A 25,224-nucleotide genomic window follows, 5' to 3' on the forward strand; every position below is an offset into this window, starting at 1 on the left:
ATTGATAGAGCAGGCTGAGTTAGGGTTACAGGTGTTTGATGGAGTTATTGTCAGAGAATAAGATGAGGGTGTGAGTAGGTTATAAAGACTACTCTGTCTGCCTTCTGAAACTCTCTTCTTCCTTCATCTTTTGGGAGGGGAGGAAGTGAGTTGTGGCTTTCCCTAAAATTAAGGTAAAAAAAGAGGACTGATCTGCTTTGAGGGTGGAATTCCAGTTTTGAATTGCCCAAAAGTGGTTGGTGTTGGTTATGGTAACAGCTGTAAGTCAGTGTTTTCTCAACACCTAATATTTATATGGGTTGCCTTTATAACTAAGGTTTGTTTGATGTATCCCAAGAGGGATCTTAAACATACAGAAATGCTGTTTTGTGGGTGTCTTTATGGAAACAGTTGTCCTTTTAAAAGAGACGGTGCTACTTGCACTAAGAAGGCTGTGCCTCTGTTCTGTGTAGCCTTAATATAATTACCTAAGGGAGGTTCCAATATTATTTATGAATGTTCAGTGTGATTATTGGCAGTCACCTGAAAAAAAATTTTTAAAAAAGCTTTGAAGAATGAAATGTTCTTAGTGTGTAGGACCTGTTACACTGTCTGGCTTTGTTCTGTATGTGGTATATTAATATTTCTCCAAGCTACTATTCTTGTACAGTATATGATGTATACAGGTTTTATAGTAAAACAGAGCTAAAACAAGAGGAAATAGATGCCTTTTCAGCAGGGTCTTTAATGCATGATTTTAGAGAGTATTCACTAATTGTACATAATCTCTTCTTACCCAAAAAAAGGAAAAAAAATGATTCTCACAAGATATGACATTTTGCCAAAAGCCTTGACTTCTCTGACAATGTAATTCATTGTAAGCTATTTGCTTTTTACTCTTAACTACACTAAAAACACATTTCTATCAGCTAGAAACTCCAAACTGGGTCTTAAGGAAACACTCAAGGCTTCTCTTTTTAAGACCACTTGGCCTTTGGGACCTGACTCAGCAGGTCAAGGGCACAGGGGGCTGGAAAGGGATGGTTTGAAAAATATCAAAAAAACTTACCTGGTTGGAATCTGATCACACTTTTGCTCTAGTATGCAAATATAAGTTTTATTTTAACATAGGGAAGAGGCTTCTGTGACTGGGGAGATGGAGGGGGAGGTAGTAAAGGAGGGATTGAAAACACAGACTTGTGTCTGTCTTAGAAGGTGCAGGCTTAGCTCTCTTGTAAGCATGGAAGGTAGTTTTCACAGCATAAATTAAGGTTTTAAAAGCTAAGCATCTAAGCCTAAGACACTGTTATGTACACAAAACTTCAGTCTCTTGGTTTCCTTGGCACTCTTGAAGCCAAGTTTGAGCTTTTCTTCTAGACTCTACTGTACTAATTTACAAAATGTTCAAGAGATTAGATGTTATGTTCTTAGTTAAGTATTAAATGTTATTTATCTGCTTGTTGCTATAAGATTTTTTGCTAAGTTTAAACTGAACTCATTTGCTCTTGTCTTCCATTTCTAGTTTTCTCAGAGCTTTGGATGGGGAAGATGAACAGCTTGCACTTGATACCATGTAGTGTGGGGTTTTTGGCAGAAAAAAGCAGGAAAAAATGACAGTGTATCCTAATAGTTGAAAATAGAGTATGATGGGCTTGGCTGAGTTGTGAGGTCCTTAAAACTACCTCAGAACTTTTCTGTAAATGCTGGTCGGTTATAGGAGAGGCAGATCCTGTATGTGTCTGGATCTTTCCAGATAGATATTTTGATGAAAGGATTAGCAATTAGTTAATGATATGTGGTGGTGCAAATAGTATTCACTCTTATTAGCTAAAGTGTAGGCTTCAGGAGCTAAGAAGAGGTATGCTTTGAATGCTGAAATAAACAAATGAGAATATAAGATGTGGGATCAGTAATATCAGCTGGGATTCTACAGCTGCTGTAGAGAGTGGGCCATATGTACTGCTCTAGCAGTGTGCTGATTACAGTAGCTCTCTATCTTATGACCTTTTTCACACCTCATGCAATAGTTCCTTCTGTTAGGAAAAGCAGACAATCAGATTTTTTTGGGAGAAAGCTAGTATGCATGCCTAGACTCTAGGTGCGTCCAAATATGCACTTTAAAACCAATGTCTTTCTTAGAACACAGAGCTATGCCTGTCATTGGGTGTTCTACAAACAGAAGTGAACAGGTAAGCAGCATTAAATCTAGATGTCTTCACTGAAAGCTTCTGTTTTATTCCCTTCAGGTTAAATGTGTAATGATCTTTGAACAAGTGGATATACAATCTCACTCAAGATGTCTGCTCAAAGCCAGCACTGCGCCACTATTATGAACCCTCCTCCACCAGAGTACATAAATAACAAAAGTAGTGGAAGTCAAACAAACCAACTTCAGTACTTACAGAGGGTGGTCATGAGAGCCATGTGGAGACACAACTTTTCCTGGCCATTTCACCAACCTGTAGATGCAGCAGCACTGAATCTGCCTGTAAGAACCATTTTGGAGCTGGAGTATTAATATGTAAATTATGTCAAATAATGTTAAAAAGGTTTTTTTTCCCCTAATTAAACAGATTATGGAAGACTATTTTTGCTATTGAACCTGTCATTAATCCAGGTCTACAGGAAAAGTGTTTTCTTTCTAGAGAAATGCTGCATTTTTGCTCATTTTTCTGATCTGAAACTAGTAAATCAGTGTTTCTAAGGGATAATAATAATGCTTTAACAGGCCTCTTAGAGCTTCTGTACATTGGTGTTCAGACTTGTCTTCTGGTTTAGACATATTTATTAACACTGCATATGATAAGTATTTTCTTTTGCCTTTGAGTATTTTTTTTAATATTAGGCAGCCTTAATGTCCAATACTTTGATGGAAAATCAGATCTGACTGACCCCAAAGTAAACAGGCAAATCTGGAACCATTTTGTTGCAGAGAAGTTATTACAACTATAGTATTTGTCAATTTCAAATCATCTTGTTCTGAAGTTTCTAGAGGAAATAAATGTCCCTGCAGAAATAGGGAAATAAAGAAGTTATGGTTCTCATCATACCATAGTGAAAGAACATCTTTCTATAAAATAGAAGATATAATATTTAAATTAGTTTTCTGTTCTGCTGCGTGCATGTTATTTATGCTACAACTTAATTGCGACAAAATAGATTACTATAATGTCTTGTGAAACACAGTTTTTAATCCAGATATTTTTAGACTCTAGTTTTGGATGTTTTTCAGTCAAAGGAAAACATAGGTGATTGGCACAATGGTATTTCAGATTACCTGGAAGATACTGCTCTTGGTAGATAAGTAGAAAAGTGTTAAATAAAACCATTCCTTGGATTATTTTCTTTTTTCCACCTCCAACAGCTTAAGCACCAATATTTATTTCTCAAAAATTTTCAAGACTAATTCTACTAACTCATTGGTTCTGTTTAGAGTAGACAAAAGCATTTATCTGTGGCTGTTTCTTGTGATAAACTTATTTGGTCAGTTTGTACCAAAGCACAGTCAAAATACCATCTCTCTGTGTCTTTTCTTACCTTTTTTCCTTCTTGGAAGGAGCTGTCAGTTAAGGTTAAGGGGCATTCCATCAGAGTTGTGGCAACATTTGCAGCTGGCTTCAGGCCAGTTCTGCCTCTCTGGATTTCTAAGGCAGCCTCTTGACTTCTCAGAGTATGTATTAGCTCAGTCATTGCACAGTAACAAACAAACGTCTGGCTCCATGGCAAGGACAAGAAAGTATTTTCCCCTTTTGCGTTTCTCCTCCAAATGTTAGAAGATACAAAATGGACAATACTTAATTATTAGTTGCATTTTTGTTTTGATAAATTAAATAGCCTGCACTCTGATGTATTTAGCTTTTCTGTTTCACCAAAACATCGTTAGGATAGCTTTAGAACACTCCAAAAGTACTAATTACATTGTACAATTACCATGTATATGTTACAATGTATGCGTGAACTTAGTGGGGATATTTCCATTCCAATTTCTTAAATGCATTGTCAGGGAAACAGCCTCATGGTTTTACTCACAAGGTTTTATGCTAAAACCTTGTGAGTATTTTAGCTAAAACAATCATGACAGTTCCCATTCCAGCTGCCTTTCAGTCATATTGCCACTTCTTCACTAGGCCAACCCTAAGAGGAGAGCCAATATAGCCTGGAATAAAGTATTTCAACAGCAATTGTGAAAACTTGGCAGCTTCTTTTTGTTAGTGTTTGAGACTTTGTTGAAGTTTGGCTTCTTTTTCCTCTGTTCTGTAAAGTGGAGTGCTGCTTTGTGTAAATGGCTTTGAGACAGCAAATGAGAAGTGCATATACTTTTAACGAGTACTACTACCAGTTGAGCTCTGGAGCCTGTTGAAATAAATAATCTTTGGGACTTTGAATGATATATGTTACATGAAAGAACAAGGACAAAATATAAGGTGAAGATTTCCTGAACACCTACATTTTTGGTACCTATGACTATAGGGGAAGCTTTTCCTTTAAGTAAAATACTGCTTCTAATATAATGCATGCAATTCTCTCTTGCAATTTAGCTTTCATAACTAAATGTGTAAAATGTATCAAAATCTTCATGTCCTAATGTGTTTGGTGACTTATTCTTTCAATACCACAGGATTATTACGCTATCATAAAAAAACCTATGGACTTAGGCACCATAAAAAAGCGACTGGAACACAATTACTACACGAAAGCTGCAGAATGTATTGAGGACTTTAAAACTATGTTCTGGAACTGCTACATGTACAACAAGGTATGTGGAACACCAACTCTTACCAGTAGCTGGTTCTACTGAATGATACAAACAAGTCTAAAACAAGCACATGGTTATTGGACATTTCCATGGGGTTTTTTTGAAACTATTTTCTCTGAAGTGTTGAGGAGGTTTTTATCTAGGATTGACTGAGGACATATAAGTGAAGTCTTGCTTACTGTTCCAACACCTGAGTGCATAGCTTTTTCTGCACAAGGACTCCACATCTGAAATCTCTGGGGTTTAGCTGCAGAGCTCATGAACAGCAAGAGCTATGACACTACTGTACAAGTCCAAGGCTAGCAACCCTGAGCCATGCTCTGTTCCTTCAGCAAGTTCAGCTTAATGAAGCATGATCATCTCCCTGTGCTTGGGTATTTGTTGGCCGTGTCTTGGTATGTTTGAGCTTCAACAGCTTCTTCAGAACACAGGGGTAATAAGGGAGTTGCAGATCTGCCCCCTTTGGCTTTTGCTACAGAAGCATGTAGAGATAAAGGAGAATTTTTCAATGGGACAGTGAGGGAAAGAGTATTTCAATGGTGAAGTAATTTGCTTTAAAGTGAGTTGCAGGAGCAGGGATGGCAATGATTTCTAGACCTCTGGTACTGGTGGCTTTTTTTTAATCTCTTGGGGCAGGACTCTCCAGCCTGGTTGTTTTATGAGCTAGCTCCCATTACTGCAGCTTCTCCTTTACTGAATGGTATTGACCATATTTTGCAGCCAGGTGATGACATTGTGTTTATGGCTGAAGAACTAGAAAAAGTGTTCCTGCAGAAAATAGCCCATATGCCACCAGAAGAAAAACCAGTGAGTCTCAATAAAGGAAAGAGAAAAGGAAAAAAGACAGAAGGTAAGGCCTGTATTATATGCTAAATTTATAGTATATTAAGCAAGCAGAACTGGAAACAGGAAATCTTATTTGTCACAACTCAACCCTAGGACAGTTTGGGTGTTCTCTACTCTTTCTAGAACAATCAGACAAATAACAATAATTCTATAAGGCTTTGGAAGTTTTTTTTTTTAATTAAAAAAGTTCCTTTTTTTCAGACAAAGACCTGAATTCCAATTCAGAGACTGCCATGCTGTTCAGCATTGTGTTATATAAACTAATAGGTGTGAACATCTGTGGGAAGTAAACAGAGTAACAGCTGAAAAAGACATGAAAAACCAAACACAGAAAAACATTGGTCTACCAATTCAGAGACTGCCATGCTGTTCAGCATTGTGTTATATAAACTAATAGGTGTGAACATCTGTGGGAAGTAAACAGAGTAACAGCTGAAAAAGACATGAATAATCTAATCAGCCAAACCAAACACAGAAAAACATTGGTCTGAACTGTTCTCAGATCTTGGTAGTGGAAATCTGTAATACTGCTAAGCAATATATGCAGGTATTAACTATGCTTAGGAAACACGATCCTATGTGATGCAGTCTGCACTCTTTGCTGCTTGGTCTTTGTTTTTGTAGAAAACAACTTGATACTTTCCCTGGCAAGAACATTTTTATAATATACAGAGTACAGTATGATGCCTCTTTAGTCTTTGGTTTGAAGTTAACCCACACTTTCTTGAAGCCAAGTAAGGTGTAACTTGGCATGGTATTCTAGCTGAAGCACTAATGGTGCGAGTAGAGGAGGATACCAATGTTGCTGTGAGTAACAAATGCTCTGGTTTGCATTTATTTGTGGCATTCCTGTATAGACGAGTGGTTGTGTTGACAGCTGGTCAATTTGACGATGAAAGAAATTAACTGCAACATTTAAAACTTAACTTCTAAAATTTCCTGTATTAACATAACAGAAACATGGCAGCCCAACCCTGGGATTTCAAATGAACAAAGCACAAATGAGAAGCAAGCTGAAAGCAGTGAGCAGCCTCCAGTGATGACTCAAGAGCGGCAGCAGGTTACACTGGCTCCTTTGTCTGCAGCTCAGCTCACTGCTTTAATGCCAGCTGCAGTCTCTATAACAAAAGTAAGTTTCCTCAAATAACTTTCAGAAATAAATATATTGAAATTGCTCCTTCAGCCACTTATGGCAAAAGCATAGGAGACATGCTTATTGCTGTATGGTTTTGACACTTTTGTTATTATAGAAGATCGTAAGAGGTCTCTATTAAATCTTCTATGTCTTTGCTAAATATATGGGCCAGTACTAATTCTAGAAGCTAAACAGAAATTGGGATGATTGCTTGGCACATCTTTTCTTACAAATGTGGATTTAAAATGTTGCTCTCAAAGAAAAAATATTAAGTTGAAGATGATCATTCTTGAAGTGTATTACTATATATATTCTGCAGGCTTCACCTTGAGGATAATTGTTTTCAAACTACTAAAATAAAGCTCTAAGTTCTATTTAATAATCTCTCACAATTTTTTATGTAAATCAAATACTTGTTCCTTCAAAAATTAGCATGTTTGCTTAAACAATGTGTAACCAGCCTGGAAGGTGTTTGTAGCTCACAAAGCAAATTCTTGTTACTTCAATCTGAGTTGTATGTGAACATCTGAAAAACTCCTGTATTGACTTAGTTTTGGTTTTGCTCTTTCAATGAGGAATAGACACTTTTGCCAATCTCTCTTATAGTGTATATTTACACTCACTCACATGGAGTCTGAACACTGATGACAAAGCATGTGTTATATGGCTTCCAAACCAAATACTACACAAGTTAAAAAAAAAAAGAGATAATCCACGTACATAAGGCCCTCAACCAGGCCTAAAATGAATTGCAGTAGTTTTCCCCCTTGCTGTGGCTGTCAACTTGCAGGTAATTTCATAACCTGCCAGCTTCCTGGAATCTCCACAAATGGCTAAAATCTGACTACAGCCTGGCCTGCAGTATATCTACTTCTTTCCTTTACATCTAAGATGGAGCTTGGTGTGCTAGTCTTGTAATACCTTGTAGGTTTTTAGTGCATCTGCATTCTGCTCTGACTTCAATAGCTGTAAAAGTTCTGACAATTTTTTTGGGCTACACACACACACACAAAAAATCTAAAACTGACCATTCTCTTACTGTTCTGGACACTTGTATATTTTTTTTCTTAGGCAAAAAAAGGTGTGAAAAGGAAGGCTGACACTACAACTCCTACTACTTCAATAGTCACAGCAAGTGGTGAATCTTCTGCAACGTTTAATGAAAGAAAAGCTGTTAAAGCATGTAGAAGTGAAAGTGAATGTATGGTAACAAACAAGCTTCTGAAGAGATCCTTTTCAGATTCTCAACAGCCTCCTGGAATTATTAAAAAGATTCAGTTGTCAGGACAACTAAAACATTGTAATGCAATACTTAAAGAAATGTTTTCAAAGAAACATGCAGCGTATGCGTGGCCTTTCATAAAACCTGTAGATACAGCATCTTTCTCCACTGGTGTGAACCAAGCCATTGCCAAATGTCCTACAGACCTAGGAACCATTAAAGTAAGTATGTTTCTGGGGAAATTAAGCTATTCATGTAATTAAAAGGTTTTAAATGTGTTAGCTGAAAAGGTGTCATGAAAGCTGCTTCTCCTATGAGGCCTAGAAGCCAGATATATTTCTGTTTCTCAAACTTGGCCAAAGTCACTGAAGAAAGTCTTTTGAGTCTTGTTGTGACACATAGTGGCTAATGTACCTAACTGCTGAAAAAGCAAATATAAGTAGTGAGGGAATTATGATCTCCATGAAGGCCTTCCAAGCTTGCTACGTGTTAAATATCTGTCTGGACACACAGTGCTGTTGTTAATACCCAATAACACAAAATTAAATTCTGTCAACTCCTCCTTTTCCCTCAATTTCAATGTTCTTGGTGAAGTGCCGTAGAACTTCTACACTGGATGTTTACATGACACATTTCATATTTTTAGTGGAAAGCAACCATTCTAGATGGAGATATGTGGACAGCTCTCTGTGGATGCTGAGTGTATTTGTATGGGGTAAAGTATTTAGTCCAGTTAAGCGCCACTTTTTTGGGGAATGATAGCTTAGTGAATTATCTTGGAAGCTGACTTGCACAATACAAAGGTTATTTCCTGGTTTCTAGTCCATTAGTTTGACTCCAGCTATTATGGAATAAGCTTTGTGTAAATACCATGCATAGAATCAAAAACAGATGCTGAGTTCAGAACCAAATAAAACCACCCAAACATTGTCTTGACCAAGTGCTGAAACTAGTACTACAAAGTCCTTTCAGCAGTTACAATTAAATCTGTTTAAAAGAGGAAAAAGAAATCTCTTACTTTGTTAAAGAGACAATGTTGAAATGAGACACAGGTATTTCCATAACATTTTTTATAATATTTACTGTCTTGATACAGACTAAACCTGAAAATATATGTTAAAATACTTGTTCCTCCTTTCTGCTACTTCACGGTGATACTGTCTACTAAGTGTGCCTTTAATTTTCTTTTCCTCTAGAAGAAAATGGATAACTTTGAATATAATGATATACAAGAATTTGCTACAGATGTTAGATTAATGTTTATGAACTGCTACAAACGTAATTCTTCAGACCATGAAATAGTGTCTATGGCAAGAAAACTTCAGGTGAGTTATCTTTTAAGTCAGACTTGAAAAAGAATAGTTAATCTCATGCCCTGATGTAGAATCTACTGAACTACTGTCTTGCTGTGTAGTTCTGCAATAGTAGCTGCATAACACTTTCAGAAATCTGAAAAATATGCTGTTCCCAAACCTAACTCTTCAGGATGTTTTTGAAATGCACTTTGCTAAAATTCCTGATGAACCAGTTGTGAGTGATCATCTGCCACAGCCTGTGAGAGAAATGACAGAAGCTTATTCCAGCGAAAGCAGTAATGATAACTCTTCAGAAGAAAAATCATCTGAAGACTCTGAAGAGGAGAGAAAAGTGAACCTCAAAAAGCTTCAGGACCAAGTAAGCATTAGTGCTTAATGTGTGTGACTTAAGATCTCTCTGGTAATGTCACTTTCAATTATCTATTCCAAGGCTTAGTAACAAAATCAGTTTTTAAAAGATTCTATTAACTTGTATTTTAATATAGAATGTTAGTTTGGAAGCGCTGCCAAATGTTAAATGAATAGTGCCTCAACAAATACAAAGTGAGCAATTGTTCTACTCTTGCCTGCCACTTCTTCAGAGGAATCTCAAAGTTCTTAAAAAATAAAACCGTGTTCCTGTGGCATGAGAGCCTCCAGGCACTCCACATGTAGCTTAGTGGCATATTCTTCCTACAGGGTCATTTCTTTCACATGGTCAAAAAGTATTGTTCTTACCTTCAGTCTCTCTTGAGCCATACAAAAGCAAGTGATTAATTTCTTCTTCAGAAAGCTCAGTATGAGAGAGAAAAGAAGGTATCTCATGCTAACTAGTGAAGCAAAGCCATGCTTCATATTAGCAGTGGGATCGCTGTTGCTTCTGCTTGAACATAACTTTTTAACCTGTTGCTGCTGTATCTATAAACTCTGGGGGAAATTAGCATTTGTTCTGTTAGTGAAATGAGGGACAGTTTTCAGTCCTTGTCAGATTAGCATCATCAATTTATGAATGTAGGCAGAAGGATGAACACAAGTGGACAAGCCAGCCTTTACAGTAGTGAGATATTTCAGTGATTTCCAATCTCATCCTCTGACCGTCATCTAATTCCTGAGGTTTAAATAAAGCTGTGTTAAGCTCTTCTCTGAAATTTTTAATATGTCTCAACTAGCCACTTTATATTGCAAAATAAGATGCATGAACCCAGTCCCACTTGCCTAATTCAGCAATGCTGTAGAAATAGAATCTAATAAGGCATTTATGTGCATCCCAAATTCCTGAAATTAGAGAAGCTGTTGGAAACCACTACAGGTTTTTTTTCTTTTTTTGGGGGGGGTGGGGAGGTGTATTTGTGTTTTTCTGGCAGAATGCTAAAAGGCACACACTGTTAGAAATATATGCAGAAAATAAACCGTCCTATGTCTTCTAGATGCATAATCTGTGACTGAGATACAATATAGTAAAATGTTTGGAAAATAAATCTCATTTGGAAAACAGACATCCTATTAATATCCATTCAGCTGGCACTAATTTCCTGTGATATTCAGGACCAGTTTATTGTTCTTCCTATATTGCCCAAAGTTATCAACATTCTGTGGGCTTTTTTGTTTTCTTTTTGGTTTTGATAGCTTACAGCTCTTCACCAGCAGTTGTGGGTTTTGACCAAAGCATGCTTATCTAGACCAGGAAAGAAAAAAGGAAAGGCTAAAAGAGAGAAAAGAAAGAACAAGGAAAAAGCTGAAATAAAAAGCTTGATTCAAAAGAAGAAAAATCTGAAATACATGAAGAAATCTAAGAGAAAGCTGTCTTTAAACATGTAAGTGTGGGGAGCTTGTGTGGGTGTCAAATTATTTTAAACTGCTGTTACTGCAGTATACTTTTTTTCCTGCAGTCAATCAAAGAGAACCATGCAGCAGGTCTTGTTGGCACATAAGTCAGGAGATGAAGGTGGTGCCAAACCTATGAATTATGATGAAAAACGACAGTTGAGTTTGGACATAAATAAACTCCCTGGAGATAAGCTTGGGAAAGTAGTCCATATAATACAGTCAAGAGAACCTGAACTGAGGAACTCTAACCCTGATGAGATAGAAATAGACTTTGAAACTTTAAATGCTTCAACACTCAGAGAACTAGAGAGATATGTAGCAACCTGTTTAAGGAAGAAACAAAGCAAGCATGGTATGTAGCATAAATGATGTTTTAAAAACCCATTAGATTTGCTTTCTGGTTTTGCTTTCATGTTAACTTCTGTTTCACATGCAGCTAAAACCCCAACAAAGTCAAAAGAAGAACTTAATTTTGAGAGGAAACAAGAGTTAGAGAAGAGACTACTGGATGTCAATGGTCAACTAAACCCAGAGAAGGAGAGCTTCAAGAGTAATGTGGCTGTTACTTTTATTCATTTGCAATGGAAATAGCTTAAAGTGGAATTCTTCCCTTGGGCTTTAGTCCTGTTAGGTATCTGGAGACTTTCTCCTCACAGTAGGTGGGGTCTTAAGCTTCCCACTGCTAGTCTCAAGATCTTTTCTATGCTGAGTGAGCTGAAGTCATAGCAGCAAATTTGGTCAGTTCCTTGTCCTGTCTAAAGCAGCTTCCTTATTCCTGCACCTAATACTTTATTACAGGTAAAGATGGTAACAGTTTCAGAAATTAAGGGACACTAAAACAATTCCCTTATACTAATATATGAAAACATGGTGGGGTGTGGAGGGTTACACAGTCTATTTGTTTGCAATTCATTTTCTGTGATTAAGAGACATAAGAATAACCAATTCTATTAATGCTTGTTACATGGCAGTGTCACTAATGCTGTTATGCTAACAAAACTTGTATAGCAGTGACAGGTGTGCTGTATTATCCTAGATTTAAAAAAGTGTCCTAGGAGAAGAATTCGGTTTTTCAGGCAATAATGCGTTTCAAGATCAAAGCCAAAAATTCAGTGCATACTTGAGCTGTACACTTACTGGTGGTACTCGTCAGGGGCTGAGAATGGATCAATGCAGCTGATGCTGCTATTATAAGTCAAGCTGTTCCTCATTAAAATCGTGAGTGTTGTTATTGCCCTCCACTGGATATCTATTTAGCTCCTATGTAAAATCAGCTGACATGATAGAAGCAGCTCTGGAAGACACAGGGACATTTGTATCCAGCATTAGCTCAGTCAAGTCTTCCTGTCTGGTATGCATAATGGCTTGAAAATATCCTACAAAGAAAATCTTAAAGAAGCAGCTGAAATCAATTATCAACTATATGTTGTGAGGAGAGAGAAGAAGCTGACTAAGAAATCTTTACAACTGGTATTTGGCATGTTTACAAGAGCTAAATCCGGACTTGTGTCCAGGGAAACAGGTATCCATGTAACTTCTCATTTTTGAAGCTTCCACAGAGAAAAAACTTTGAAAAAGGCTTGACTCCAAAATCATTATAAGCTGAGTTAAATCAGCCCTGCAGATGCAAAATAGTCAGATGGTAGGGAGGTGGCAAAAGATGGCAATTTGGGAGTGCATATGGCTAGGGAAGGAAGAGCTGGCTGTAGATAAAGAACTCTGCAGGCAAATCTGGCAGCAGCAACCTGCACACAAACAGGCTCTTGACCGCAGGAAAGCTTATGGGGGAAAATTGCTTGAATTGTGTCTTAAGTCTACTGTTTTAATCTACTTCAGAATTGTAAACTGTGTGATTACAGCTTCTCCTTGGGTATTTCATTCATTCAAGTAGCTTGCTGCTGGTAAATCCCACTCTTCCCAGGTCTTTGTTTTCAAGTCTACTGCTAAATGGACAGTAGACAAGGAAGTGAAATAAAATGAACTCTTACATGGGAGAATAGAGCTAACAAGGTTGATCATAGTCAAGGATGTATAGGAAGAATGCTCCATTGCAGGGTGTTCTGAATTCTTTCTTTTCCTCCTGCAGTTGAAAAGAATGCTGAGTCAAGTACTGGGCCAAGCAGACTGAGCGACAGCAGCAGCAGCAGCTCCTCAGATTCTGGCAGCAGCACTAGCAGTGATTCTAGCTCCTCAGATAGCAGTGATTCTGAATCAGGTTAGAAAGCTTATTTTTGTGTTTGTGTAGGCAAAATATATTTTCTCTTAGCATCTACTGTTCCACACGCTTACCAAGGATTTCAGTTATCTTTGGTTTGGTTTGCTCCATTTTGAAGACTCCGTTCCAATGCTATGAAATGAATGCCTTAATACTGTGAATCCCAGGCAACACAAAACAACAAAACCCCCCACAACATCCATTCAACTTACTAGTGAAAATCTACAGGGACCAAAATAAGCTTTGTGTGTGCCAAAAAGGTCTTTGTGTCTAACCTGGACACTTGGCTATAGGGCTATAGCTCACTCTTGTAGCTTTGATCCCTTTTTGAAAGTGTGATTCACTTTATTTTCATCTTCTGGTCTGCAACATGAAGGGTGATCTGAGCAACAAAAGTGCCTACAGCATTAACTGTAGAGGCAAAATCCACCCTGGTGCTTGAAATGTTTCAAGTTTGTTTAAAGGATATTACAGCATCAGAACACTGAATGATGTTTCTCTGTACACAGAACTCTTTAGTTTTCTAGGACAGAATATGTCTGCCAAACTGGAGGTCTACAGTGTAGACCTCCATATGAGGTATAAGGTGAGATGAATGCTCAACCGTCTGCAGTGTGGGGGAGGAGGGGAGCAAACATAGTGAATCAATGGCAATGAAGATTTTGATCCTGCAGAAATCTGTGGTCTCTTTTTATAGCTGGGAGAAGTTCTCTAAACGCATCAACCTCAAGTCAAAGTATCCAAGATAAGAATGTTCCTTTCACTGTGAGGTTGACTCTAGGTACAACTGCAGCTCACACCTTCTATGTGTGAATAATGAAACATGTGAATGACTGATTTGGGTTTTTTCCATCCCCCTTTTTCTGCCTACCTCACTGTATTTACAGTTACAGAAACCTGTTCAAAACAGACTGGAGCCAGGCAGAACTGTCCAGCTTCAATGGAAAAATCTAAGGTAAATCTGGCTAGAATGGATATACTAATTTTGCCCTAAAGAAATAACAAAGTTATTCTACAACTAACTTTGTTCAACTTATTTTTTAACATACAATGGTAATAGAAGTGATGCAACTTCATGAGGAGATAATGAATGTGGCTTGAATGCTATTTGTTCTGTAGGACTGATTGGTATGAAGTGTCCCATGACCTGTTTTTAAAAATACTTTATGCATCTGTATAGGAACAGATGTATTGGGAGGCTTTTATCTTTTATTATCATTGTTTGTTGAAGAAGGGCAGAATGCTCCACATATCCCGCCCACCCCCAAAAAGGGCAAATAGTCTCCAAATTGATCTCTGAGTATAGAATTGACCTAACAAACTGGATTTTTTTAAAATCTATTAATAACCTCACTTCTACACCTGAAAATAAATACATTGTACAATGTGTACTTATTTTCAGGATACTTTAATGTTGCTTATTGTTATGGTATTATTAGAACCAACAGCAGTTTTATCTAGAAACAATTCTTAATGCCTCTTAGATTGAGTTGCTCTATTTCTGTATTATATAGTGGGTGTTATTTCTTGTCAAGGTTAGCTGCCTTTAAGAATTTCCCTTGAAGCTACCAGAGAAAGAGACCTTGAATTTCAAAGCAAAATCACAGCCAAACCTTCATTCTTCTTGCAATAGACAGACTTTCCCTTAAAATACAGCAAACTAGGCTGCAAATTTATTATTCAGCTGCTCCTTCTGCATCTTCACAAGCAAAGATTCAGGGAAGGAATTATGCAACACCCTCTTTTTGCTTAAGAGCTTCAGTCTCTGCAGTGGCAGAATGACAGCAATAAACTTGAGAAAACAGGATCCAGGAAATGAGCTCCAGCTTGGTCAGTTGTAACAGCCCCTTACTGACCTTCTGAGTAGCAACAAACATCATACTTGAAATCCTCACATTACATTTTGTTCTCAGGGGTTTTCTGTATCTGTCAGTCCAAGGCAGTGAGTGCACTTTACCTCATTGCTTTTTGTCATCTAAATGCTTAGAAAATGATGGATCAGTATCACAACACAAGGGGTACTGAATCTCATAAACAGTGGAAATGGGTAGTGGTGGGAAAAGAGGATCAAACAGCTATTAAAAAACATCATCTGTATTAACTACTGCAGTCTCTTTATAGAGAATACCATTTTGTTTGCAGAGGACATCCTGCAATGCTGTTCTGCAAGCACAGCCCTCCTCTCTTACTAGCAGCTTGCAAAATCATGGATCATCTGAATTGCAGAAGCAACCTCCCAATGTACTGCAAATGCTTCAGTGTAGATCACTTAATCCAACAGAACAAAATGCTCAGACTCTCTCAGGTAATACATTTATGTCTATATTTCACTGCTGAGAAAAGGAAGGTTGTCAGGATGCCTGCATTGCCAAACAAGATTATCTTGGAATTTTGGAGGTTAGCAAGTGGATAACTGAAAAAGTTCTTGCAGGGTATGGATTACCAAAAGAGCATGATGTAAATTAAAGCATGGGGGGGGACTGAGGATTGGCTGGGGGTTTCAGATTACTGGGACACTTGTGGGGCAATGTAGTATTAAAAACAGGAGGTGTTCATGCTGCCTTCCAATGAGATGGAAAAGGCTACCTTAAGGGAGTTACAGGAAGTGTTGAACACCTTAAGACAAGATTAGATTATTAAACTCATGCCCACTACCCAAGTTCATGTCTGAAATACCTACTAGCTGAATGTAAGGCTTGGTGCCACAGGTCCTCTGAACTGAGCGCTGTTGTCTAGACACATCAAGTTGCTTAGGCACTTGATCCAAGGAGCTATTTTCCCTCCCTCATTAAAAAAAGTCTAATAATGTTAGACACTTCTGAGATTTTGGTAGAAGGCAGCATGAACTTGTAGCTGATTAACTGAGAAATCAATTAAAAACTAATTTAAAATAACTCTCTTAAATCACATGGCTAGAATACATATCTTAATACTAAGTTACTCCACACATCTAAACAGTGACCTAATTTTGAGATGTAGGACTGCATTTTGCATGATAGAAAGAGTGTGATTTTTTCCCCTTTCTCAGGTAAAATCTCAGCTGTACCTGCTCTGCATGATGCTCCAGACCAGCAAACTCCTCAAAGCACTCCAAAGACAAATGAGTCTTCTCTCACCCACACCAGAAATGTTTTTCCAGAGGTGAATATGTACTTCTCTCCAATGAATTAATTTCAAACAGCATCTGTAAAGCATGTTCTTACCCTTTAAACAAGATGTAATATAATACTTCAGGCTTGAATTTGATGTGATGAAGGCCATTTAAGGTTTACAACAAAAGTTTTCTAAAACCCCAATAATAAAGTGACGCTTATCCTTTAACAGGGTATTACTTCATTGCCTGTTGGCTGTAACACAAAAGGAAAGTTTGGCTCATCGTGTTTATAGTGTACTATAAAGCTTATTTTATTTCCTTTCAGGGTTATAGCTTAAACTTAAGTAACCCTTGCACACTTACAGGTTAAAGTCCACCCTGTAAACCAAAAGCTTTACAAAAGAGGCAGATTATGTGTTTTGGTTTTGTAGAAATATCAATTTCAAAAACTCAGCGATACTGAGGGTCTGACGGCCCTTTTGCTACTGGGAAAGTGTGTTACTTTTCATACCTTTTCCTAAAGCTGTGGAAACTGGGGTTTTCAGGGTCTAGATGAGGTTGTAAAATATTTAATGACTGCCGAGTTCTGTCTTAATATGTTCTTGGAGAGTATGCTGGTTAGAAGGGCCTCTGTGGAGCAAAGGAAGTTATTGATATCACTGCAGCACGATCACTTCCATCCTGTGATGATTAATAATCTTTCTGAACATGGCTGAAAATTTAGTTGCTTTAATCAGGTTGTAATAGCTTTATTTTTGGCAATGGATAGAAACTGCCTCTTGAATATATGAGCACAAGAATGTGTCCTGCAAGTAAGGATGAAAAGCAGCTCACCCTTTCCTATTGGTGTCCACTGTCCAAGGTAGCAGGTAATGCAAATTTTGACTCAGGTTTGTGCAGCACTGTCCTTACTTCAAGGAATTACTACACAGAGTAATCTTGCACAAAGGAAAAATACCACTGTCACCATTTGCCCTGATCCACAAGCTAGAGTGCAGCAACTGCCTTTATGACAACTTTAGTCTGCTGTACAGTGTTAAGGGTTAAAGATCTTGTATCAGTTTCTCATGCACTACCCACTCCATCACTTGGGATTGCTGAGCTGTGCATATTCTAAATCTGAAGTCTTGATTTATGAACTTGCTTTGTTTACCATAATATGAATGAAATCTATTTCTTCTTTGGTGTTTACAGAAGCTAGAGCTGCAGGAATTTACTGCTCAACGCTTCTAAACCTTTAATCCTGATGCTGTATAATAAGAATCCTCATATGCTAAACACAAGTAATATAAAGAACGTATTTTGAAGTCTAGCTTCTCTTCTAGGAGTCCAACACCATTTTCCAAGTTGACAGTGCTGACTGGAGTAAACAAGCTGAGCAAACAAGACATCTAGACAAATCAAATAAACTTCAAAACAAGACCAGCATGAGAACTGCTGATTTAATATCCATAAGTCAAGAACAAAGTATGTAATGTCATAATAAAAACTGTAGCCATTATCAGGGGTGCAAAGTCAACAATGCATATGAAACTGGTTTAAAGAAATATCATGCTGAATACCTTGTATATAAAGAAGTTTGCAGGATAATGGTTGGATATGCAGTTTTCCCTTGCTCTTCCTTTTTTTATTTGCTGTTTAAAAACAAACAAACAAAAAGTGAAATTAAACAGATGTTTGGTTCTTGTTCTGTGTTAAAATATGTAAAGAAAATTACTTTTTGATTTAAGAATTTAGCTTTCAGAATGTAGTACTAGGGATGATATATAAGCCAGTCTTCCATGAAGTTTGAGAATTGATGCTTCAATCTGTTGTACTTCACTGGCTTTTGAAGTGTCTTCTGCTGAAACTTCATGGACCTCTTTTCCCAGGGCACTTCGTGTGTATTTTGAGTTATTATCTTTGGCTCTTGGTGACAGCAAATCAATGTCAAAGAGACTTTCACTTTGGAATAAACTTGCAATTATTACAAGAGCACTGGCCCTCTGAAAGCTGCATTCTATATTTCATACATATTTCAAACGAAAGAATTGACTGAACATCCATGCTTTTTGTGTCCAGCATTACCAGACACAATTGTTTTGTTTTTCCTCTACTCTTTTCTCTTTAGAACACCTTTATAGGTAGGGAAGAAGCTACTGAAAACTTAATGAAATTAAAAGGCAGAGCCTATTCACTGATGAATTCTTATTTTGGCAAAGAATAATGCTAACTAGTTGCAGTGTATTAAAGCAATTCTAAAAACGGAGGTTTAATTCTCCACTAATTCCTATTAATTTTAGGGTCTGAACACACCAAGCCATACATCTACTGCTCCCTTTTGCTTAGACTTGCAGCAGCTGGAATTGGTACATGGCCTCAGCTAAGGATTTTTGCTTAAAAAGTTTTGTGGCTGTGAGGTGTTGCTGAAAACCCCTTTAATACAAACTGGCTGAGGGTTTGATACTTTGAATCCAGAATTGTGGATTCAGGCATTCAAAAACTTATCTTTTACATAATTTTTAAAAAGTATCAACATATTACCTGAAGTTTTTTATTAAGCATTTACTTAAATAATGAAACATCTCAAACTACAGTAGAGGGTTACTGCTGAATGAGATAAAATGTGTTGTTTATCTCCAGTTTGAAAATAGTGTTTGGGGGTTTTTTTTCCCCTCAATAAAGAAGTAACATCATTAAGTATTTGTATATCTGTAGGCTACTGGAAATGTAAGGACTAGCCCTTGATGGCTGACCTATCTGCTTTTTTTTAAAAAGTAAATAGGGCTGAGAGCTTTAGGTGAAATGAGTTTGCATGATCAATCAGGCACTCCTAAAGCTGGAATCAAAAGGAAAGAGGGCTGGGTGAGAAGGAGAGGAAGTGGCAAAGTGCTGTGTTGAGCCTTCCTGACCTGACCAAATCTTTAAAGCATTCTGCTGGGACCCCTCCTAGTATTAACCAGGAATTAATTTGTCATTTATAGTTGAGCTAGCTATACTTTTTTCCTGCCCAAAAGTGGAGAGAAGTGGTCCAGTTCAACTTAAGCTTAGAAAATGTTTGGGAGAATTTCTGTCATTCTGAACCAAATAATAAACTGCACTGTGAGCTTTTAAGTCAATTCCTTGAAATACTAAAGTTTTATCATTTAAATTTGAGAAAGAATAGTCTATAAAATCAACATGATCAAAAAGTCTTTTTTCATTCTTCCATCAGGTCATTGTACACCCAATGATAAATCTAGTGATAAAAACATACTAGAGCCAATGTCTGAACTTCTTCCAAGAAAGGTAAGTGATGCTCAAGTTCTGTTTGAGAAGAGGCTGTATGTATTTACTAGGTTGAATAACTCCCTGACCTAGGATCTTCTCTAAAAATCTGTTCTTTTACCATTAGAATATTTAGTGTACAGTAGGCCTTTGTCATTGTTTTAATCTGTACAGATTTATCTCATTTTTATTGCTAAAACCAAACAAATTACTCTCTTCATTGCAGAAGGTAAGGCATATAAGATACATACGTACATGTACATAAGTATACATTTAATATGCCCATGCTGCCTTTTTAAAATATGGCTTGTTTCATCTAGTTTTAATATTTAAACAAGGAACTAGTGTTCCTTGATCTAGCTCTGATATCCTAGTTATTAGTGAGCTTTCCCTTACTGATCCAGTAAAAAAATGAGTAGTGTGGAATATAGTCTTGGTGCTATTGGAAAATCTGTTCTGAAATGAGACAAAGTAGTTGTGATGACTAAAGGTATTTATGACAGTTGAGCAAAATCTTTCCTAGCATACAGTAAATCATCTTAATTGGAAGGTTAGAGGTATTTTCTTATCCACTAAATTGTTCTCTTATAATCAGCTAATTGAAAACATTCATTCAAAATTACTAATGTCAACCTCTCAACCTAAAAAGTTTTCTATATCATCTGTTGAACTAAAATATTTCTAGGATTTTTCTTTAGGCACTTAGGTTTCAGAAAGCTGTTAACTAACATGTTGAATTAAATTCCAAAAATATGTGTTTCCTTCATAAGCACATGCTTCTACTAGAAGCAGGATTTCTTAAGAATTCTGGTTTTATTCTGATTTATGCTATAAAAAAAAGCCCCAGGGGAACAAACAAAACCCATAAGCATAATATAAAACTATTGTTGTGTAAGGATTGCGTACAGAAATGAGATGGATGTTCTCTGTGTTAAAACCTTGTCAATGGACCTTGTGTAAATTCAGCCTTGTGAATTCATGTTTTCTGAAATGAAAAAGTGGAGAGGTAAACTAAAATAGTCAGAATAGCTACAAATGCTAATGATTGTTGGCATATTGCCAAAGACTCTCAACGTTGGTGAGAAAGCACATTAAAATCTGCTCAGATTACTGTATATGCACTAATATCCTGCCAAAGGGTAGATATTTCCAATAGGCCTAGTCAAACAATATTGTGCTAATGTAAGAACTAAGCAGGTAAAGTAGTTGCAGAGTGTTTTCTTTTTCCCTCTTCTGTGTTTTCCTTTTTCTGATAACTTCAGGATACAGCATTGAAGACTGTAGATTCCTGGGTAAGCCTGTGTAAAACGATGAAGGTTCCAGCTCCAATAAAAGCATCTGCTGAGAGTTTCAATCAGTTCAGAGATGCAGTATTAAAGAGGAGTGGGCAAGTGCAGGAGTCAAAAAGGTCTCTTGTGCAAGCCGAGATGGAGCTGCAAAATCTTCCACAAGAGAACAAAAGATTTGTAACCACTTCTGTGTAAGTATTATTCTGGTTTTTGACTGTATGACACTGAGAGGCTTAGTTATTCAGGAATAAGGGGTTTTGGTTAGGTATTTGTCACATGTCAGGTGAAAACGGGGAGCTGTACCATGCTAAGCAATAATGCACCTCCAAAATGCACAGAGCAGCTTTCTCTTCAAATCAGTATTGTTGCAGCATTCAGAGAAACTTCCCAGGAATTTTTCATTGTTGTTGCTGTTAGTTTGCTTCAGGATTTTCTTTTTCAGGTTGGTTTTGTTTGTTTTTTTTTTTTTTTTGGCGGGGGGGCAGGTGGGGGTGGGATTTTGGTTTTTGGGGTTTTTTTTCTGGATGGAGGGGAATTTGGTTTTTGTTTGGGTACTAAGGTGACAGGCTTTGGTCCCCTGGAGCACTCGTGACCAGAGTACACATTTGTCCCATTTATACCGCTAGCCAGGAATGTCCTCATCTTAGTGCTCTCCTAAGGGGATACAGGACAGTCCAGTCTTTGAGAGCATATGGTTAACATTGCTACACAGGAGTTCCAGTGTGTATCACTTCACACAGCAGAATTCTTTGCATTGCTGTAGAAAAGCACCTTCAATAAGCCCTGCTTCCCTAGCTGTTTGCAGCTCCTGTTTCAGGCAGTCCCCTGAAGTCTCTGGCCTTGCTGAGTGGGATAAATGACTGCCTACTAATTACTGCATTGCAGTAATATCCTGGAGTTTGTTTGCCACCTTTCGGAAACTGTTGGCAATATTCCCCTCTCCAGTAGTCTACTTTTTTCCCTTGCCTGTTTCACCCTGTGAAAGATAAATCTGAGCTGGTTCCTAAATTCTCCTGCACTTGCCCATGCTGGTTGTATTAGAATAAGTCAATTGTTTAGATTGTTTTATTTTAGTATCCACAGCATTTGAGAAACTTAAGAAATTAGTGAAATCTACTGCTTCAGAAATTAGTGAAATCTACCTCAAATAACTAATTTAAGAGGAAGAAGGTAGAAAAAATCATCACAGGCCAAGAAAGTAGCAGAAAATAAAGAATTTCAAAGCAGGTGTATGTAAATGTTGTGTGGTATATCTATAAATCCCACATGCATACAGATTAGAAATGGGACACAGGGAACATGAACCTACTACAGCCCAACCATTTCCTTTCTTGTGAAGGAAAATCGCTATGAAATCGGACACAGGGAACATGAACCTACTACAGCCCAACCATGTGTGCGCATAGCTCTTGTGAAGGAAAATCGCTATGAAATAATGTGAAAGAGACCCACACTTCAAGTGCTGGGAACTGATTTAAATTATTTGCAGAATTCTATCAGGTTGTTGTGGAAAAAAAAAAAAGAACTTTTATCCTATACTGATTTCTTCTCCTGTCTTTAAAGGGGCCATGAAAGCACAGGATTGGATGCCATGGCAGTGACAGACTGTGAGCTTGAAAAAGAAATACATGAGAGTAGACTGCCTGAAGTTCAACAATGTGTTCTTGATCAAGACCGTAACTTGGCTAGAAAAATGGAACAAGAACGCAGGAGGAAGGAAGCAGTAAGTTTCTGACTCCTGCTACATCTTTTCAACTTTACTAGAGAGTAAACAAATATTACATCACATCCTTTTTCAAATGATCTGAATGATTGAAAACAACAAACTATACTACCTGAAGAGTTAGTGCAGAAAATGCAATAGGAAACTCCAAGTATGTCTTCAAGTGACATCATATGAAAGCTATCTGCTTGGTCCTAGTACTCCCATAAACTTAGAATAATTGTGTGGTAAAATTAGATTCTGAAGAGGAGTCCCTGCCCTCTAAATAATTTCAAACCTTGAATGTTGCAAGCTGTCCATCCTTCTTAATGTGTTCCGTGTCAACAAAAATGCTAGTCATACTGCTCTGGTGTGAAATACCAGGCCTGAGCCATTTAAAACTAACAGGTTTTATTGGTGACAGTAATGAATGTTTTCTAATTGCTACCTTTTTTAGATTAAACATTTTTTAAAAATTCATAGTGTTGTACAATGGAATGTCAGTACTGGTGTGAGACCATGCTGGAGTCAGGTAAGTTCAACTGAAGCTTTCATCCTTCAGCTCTTTTCTGAGGGCTTCAACAACATATGCACACTCAAACTTAGAGTCACAATGGAGAAGACATACAATTTTTGAGAAGCTGCTTTATAGTTTTCTCTTAAATCATTAAGTATTTGACCTGCATAGTATTCGTTAATGTCTGACTGCTCTAAAAACACACTTGTTTGCTTTCTTGCAGACAGCTTGGATAATTGATGTGAATCTGCAGAGAGATATTATGGCATCTTTTGAAGAATATCTTGAGTGAAAGCAGTAGTTTATATAGAATTTAACTTCAAACTACTAAAAGCAGCACAGTTTTGTACTAGTTAGGATCTTAAATATTAAGACTACTTTAAGGATCTTCTCTAAAATGCTTTGTATTAAAAGCTTGTTCAGTAATACTTGAAGTGTCACAAGATTTATTTCTTTTCACTGCTTGTTTATAACATGTGATCTATTCTGCTACACAGTGGAATGGAGTTGTTCATTTGATTACAGTTTCATCTGTTGTGTATATCTGGTATTACAAAAAATCACTTTACTGTGACACACCTGTACAAAATCTGGGCTGACAAAAAGATCTCTGTAGAAGTGATACTGTCTGGAGGGGGGGTGTAACATTACTTGTAATCACAAAAAAAGGCTTCCATGAACTCTTTCATTTCATCAGTAAATCTTATCTACTTGTATGTACTTTAAGGCCCAGATATGTTTAATGAATTTTATGTTAACATAACATTTAGCTAAGGGTGCAAACATGTTTGCCACATAGTTCTAGTTCTTCTCAGGAAGAAATTATGGCAAACTGGCATCAGTTTGAAAGATTTTCTAATTGATGCAAGATATTATTAGTGTTGAAAAAGTCTCTGGTAGAAACCAGAATGTGAAAACCACATATTCTTGTTGATTATATATGGTGTGGGGGGAAATAAAGATGGGACAAACAAAACATGGTTTTATGGAATTATTACCAAAACACAATGTGTATTACAGAAATGCTGGGTGGAAGGGGCCCCCTTCAGACAGTCTAGTTTAGTAGTCTCCAAACCCTTTTTGTCATGTACCCCATCATTTAAATATTTAAGCATGGACCCCAAGACACGTATATTTATTAATTTATGAATTGTATACAATATTCCACTGTACTGGTATATTTTTTACATTACATTATAATATTTTAAATTTGTTTTGTTTTTAACCCTGCTTATTTATTATTTTATTTTGTAATTTTAAAAATTGTATTCAATATTTTATTCCCACACTCCACTTTGGAGACTACTGATCTCATTGAGCCTCCCACTCAAAACTCTGAGAGCTTCAATTTGTCAAGTTCCTGGATGAAATGCAAAAGTAACACTGCCAGTTGTGGTGAGATTCTGCCACAGGCAACCAAACTAAGTAACCTAAGTGAACAAATTTTTGTACAAATAACTGAATTTTCAGAGACGACAATAAATTTCTTCTAAATTCAGAAATGCCAGCTAAAGCATGCCCAGAAATGGTAGCCTGGTCATTCAGGGAGCAGGCTGATGAGTTAGTGCTAGTTCCAATAAATTTATTCAATATAGCCATAGATCTTCAAATTCTGCCATTGCTGGAACGGTAATATTTCATTCAATAGCACAAAGACTGTGTGTGACAAACACTCAGATTGGGCCAGCACCCTGTGCAATGTCCAGGGATCTCCTGGCCTGGAGGTATGTTCAAGTGTATGCTGTTCAGGAGATTTGAGGACCTGGCTAGGACAGGGATTTAGGATGAAAGATGGGTTGTAATGTAAAGTGGTGCTGTTAGATGACTTTCATATCCACACCAAAAGTGACCTGCCTTCATTTGTAGTTATACATTGTTAAGAGTTATTTGTCCTGCAATAAAATGCTGCAGTTCACATCCAGGACTCTCTACCTTGCTGTCACTTGGATATACTTTCTCTCTGGGTTAATGCAAGCTCGAGAGCTCTTGCTTTGGAAATATGAGGTGACAGAGGGAAGGGCAAGAATTCCTTCTGAGCATTTCATCCATTGGATACAGCGATATGGGCATTGCTGGTATGAACTGGTGTTGTTGTCCCTTC

At 37.3% G+C, this 25,224-nt stretch overlaps 1 protein-coding gene across 2 annotated transcripts; it reads left to right on the forward strand.

Annotated features, from left to right (window-relative positions):
- The first annotated feature begins 49 nt into the window (after nt 1–49).
- On the forward strand, nt 50–24,068 carry BRDT (bromodomain testis associated). 2 transcript variants are annotated; one of them, XM_039727146.1, is made up of 20 exons: nt 50–173; nt 2,226–2,467; nt 4,598–4,735; nt 5,456–5,585; nt 6,538–6,710; nt 7,788–8,159; nt 9,135–9,263; nt 9,424–9,612; nt 10,860–11,047; nt 11,123–11,412; nt 11,497–11,610; nt 13,147–13,275; nt 14,163–14,230; nt 15,418–15,580; nt 16,304–16,416; nt 17,695–17,836; nt 19,563–19,636; nt 20,878–21,095; nt 22,468–22,627; nt 23,347–24,068. In XM_039727146.1, exons 2-20 carry the CDS (start codon nt 2,276–2,278, stop codon nt 23,413–23,415), a joined length of 3,051 nt encoding a protein of 1,016 aa, XP_039583080.1. In that variant the 5' UTR covers nt 50–173; nt 2,226–2,275; the 3' UTR covers nt 23,416–24,068. The 2 variants fall into 2 exon arrangements, with proteins under 2 accessions (XP_039583080.1, XP_039583081.1); XM_039727147.1 differs by lacking the exon at nt 50–173 and adding an exon at nt 228–260.
- Nucleotides 24,069–25,224: the final 1,156 nt, after the last annotated feature.

Source organism: Passer montanus, unplaced genomic scaffold, assembly GCF_014805655.1.
Source record: "Passer montanus isolate IOZ18808 unplaced genomic scaffold, ASM1480565v1 scaffold60, whole genome shotgun sequence".
Taxonomy (NCBI): Eukaryota; Metazoa; Chordata; class Aves; order Passeriformes; family Passeridae; genus Passer; species Passer montanus.